This window comes from Lycium barbarum, chromosome 2 (genome assembly GCF_019175385.1).
Source record: "Lycium barbarum isolate Lr01 chromosome 2, ASM1917538v2, whole genome shotgun sequence".
NCBI classification, from domain to species: domain Eukaryota; kingdom Viridiplantae; phylum Streptophyta; class Magnoliopsida; order Solanales; family Solanaceae; genus Lycium; species Lycium barbarum.
Window position 1 is genome coordinate 67,911,539 of NC_083338.1, and position 2,175 is coordinate 67,913,713.

At 26.2% G+C, this 2,175-nt stretch overlaps 1 protein-coding gene across 1 annotated transcript; it reads right to left on the bottom strand.

The window, feature by feature from the left end:
- Positions 1-1,048: 1,048 nt before the first annotated feature.
- On the bottom strand, positions 1,049-1,615 carry LOC132626571 (protein SRC1-like). Its single transcript, XM_060341492.1, has one exon. It carries the CDS (start codon positions 1,529-1,531, stop codon positions 1,211-1,213), a length of 321 nt encoding a protein of 106 aa, XP_060197475.1. The 5' UTR covers positions 1,532-1,615; the 3' UTR covers positions 1,049-1,210.
- Positions 1,616-2,175: the final 560 nt, after the last annotated feature.

Sequence of the window (2,175 nt, forward strand, 5' to 3'; positions counted from 1 at the left end):
CTAACTTTACTTTAAAAATCAAATTTCCCTCTCAATTTTAAATAATAGTCATTCTCCATCCTTTATCTTAATTGAATTTTTTAAATTTCTATTTTACCCTTACATTATTAACTTATTTTTTTTCTTTTACTTCTTTAAAATTATGATTTTTATCTTTTTAATCTATGTAACAAATTTTCAAAAATAATATATAATTTTCAAGACAAAAAAAAGTAAAAAATACTAAATGAGTATATAATTTAATGTCGTTCTCTAATAAAATAAATGAGAAGAATAAAATTTTATTAATAATAATCAACACTTTGATATTTATTTATATAAGTAAAAATAACAAATAAAAATAATAGGTAATAATAACTTTATAAATACATTTCAATGCATGTAATCAAAATAATTAATAAATAAAGGTGAATTATTTAACAAATTCCAAAAAGATTTTATTTTTTTATTATAAATAAATTTTAAATTATAATTATATTTCATTAATGACAATCAAAATTCATTTATATATTGACAATAGAGAATAAGAGAAAAATAAAATTTAAATATACATATATATATATATATATATATATATATATATATATATATATATAAAAACAGGTAATATGAGTGTGTATACATATGTACATGCATGTACATACATAATATATGCTTCATGTATGTAATATTAAAATATCAATCAAAAAAAGTAATATTAGATTTTGTGATAAATTTATAAAAGGATTATTTTACTTATAAAATGTGAATTTAAATAAAAATTTATAAATACTTAGTTTAAAAATATATATTTTATATAACATAAATATATTACATAAATGGAGAATTATAAATGTTGAGGATAAAATAGACATTGCATAGAATAAAAGAAAAAAATATCTATGATTTATAACGGAGAGAAGAATTTGAATTTTAAAGCAAAGTTGAATATCTGGACCTTCACCCTAAATCCCCGCTTCTCTTGGACGGAGAGACCTGAACCGTTAAAATGTAACCAAAACACTGGTCTTTTAATTGCAAAAAAATAGAAAAAGAACAAAAAGGGAGATGAAAACAAAAAAGGTATGATTCAGTTAAACAACAAACGATGGATTCACAGAATCAAATTCCATAACAGATATTAAAACATAGGAGGAAATTAAACAAGGGAGAGAACTGATACATAGATAGACATATAGATCCATAAAAGAAAGTAGCATAGGAATGAGATCTATTCACTGTCGCTGTTGCTGCTATCATGTCCATCATGCTTCTTTTCCTTCTTATCCTTCTTCTTTTTCTTCTTCTTCTTCTCCTCTCCATCCTTGTGATTGTGCTCTCCACTTTCATCTCCATGGATCTTCTCCTTTATCTTCTCAACAATCCCTTCTTTGTGCTCTCCACTATGCCCATCCTCTTTTTTGTGGTGCTTTTCTTCCTTGTGCTTATCGTCATGGTGTTTTTCTTCCTTGTGTTTATCGTCATGTTTCTCTCCTTCCTTGTGGCCTCCGATGTGGAGTGTTTCTTCTATCTTGTGGAGGATTCCTGACATGTTTGGTAATTGACTAGTATAAGAAAAAATGGGTTTGGCAGAATTGTGATCGGGGTGAAGAAAATGATGAATAAGAGGGGCGTATTTATTGGGGAAAAGGGAGGGTCCTCTGCGCATCATGTTAGCATTTTACATTTATAACCCTCTTGCGCGTACTCGATTCCACCACTAAGATATTTTTTCTCTTTACTACTAGGCTTAATACCCTTAAACTTGACATATTTTGTAAGATAGACATATAAACTTATAAGGTGACCAGATAGACACTTAAACTTACTCAAAGTGTATTTTTCAAGTTTTTCAGTTGTTTTGAAAACAAAAACTATATTTTTCAAACACTCACAATTTTCATGGCCAAACAAACCCTAAATATATCACAAAATATTTTTTTAAAAATGCAAAAATAAGGCAAACGCATATACATGAGACTATAAATGTGCACTTAAACCAATAAATACTCGCTAATCGCAATTTTGCAGCTTTCAATTAACTCGGTTGTTTTTTTACACTTGAATAATTAAAAAACAATAACTTTAACCAATAAAAATTCTTAAAAAAAGAAATTTCTTTTTTGTAAGGATTTTCTTCTCGGCTTTACAGTTTTCTTAATTTGAAATTTCTTTTACACTTGAAATACTGAACTT

Excerpts from the sequence above, each read along its gene's own strand:
- LOC132626571 (XM_060341492.1), bottom strand. The coding sequence starts at position 1,531 with ATGTCAGGAATCCTCCACAAGATAGAAGAAACACTCCACATCGGAGGC.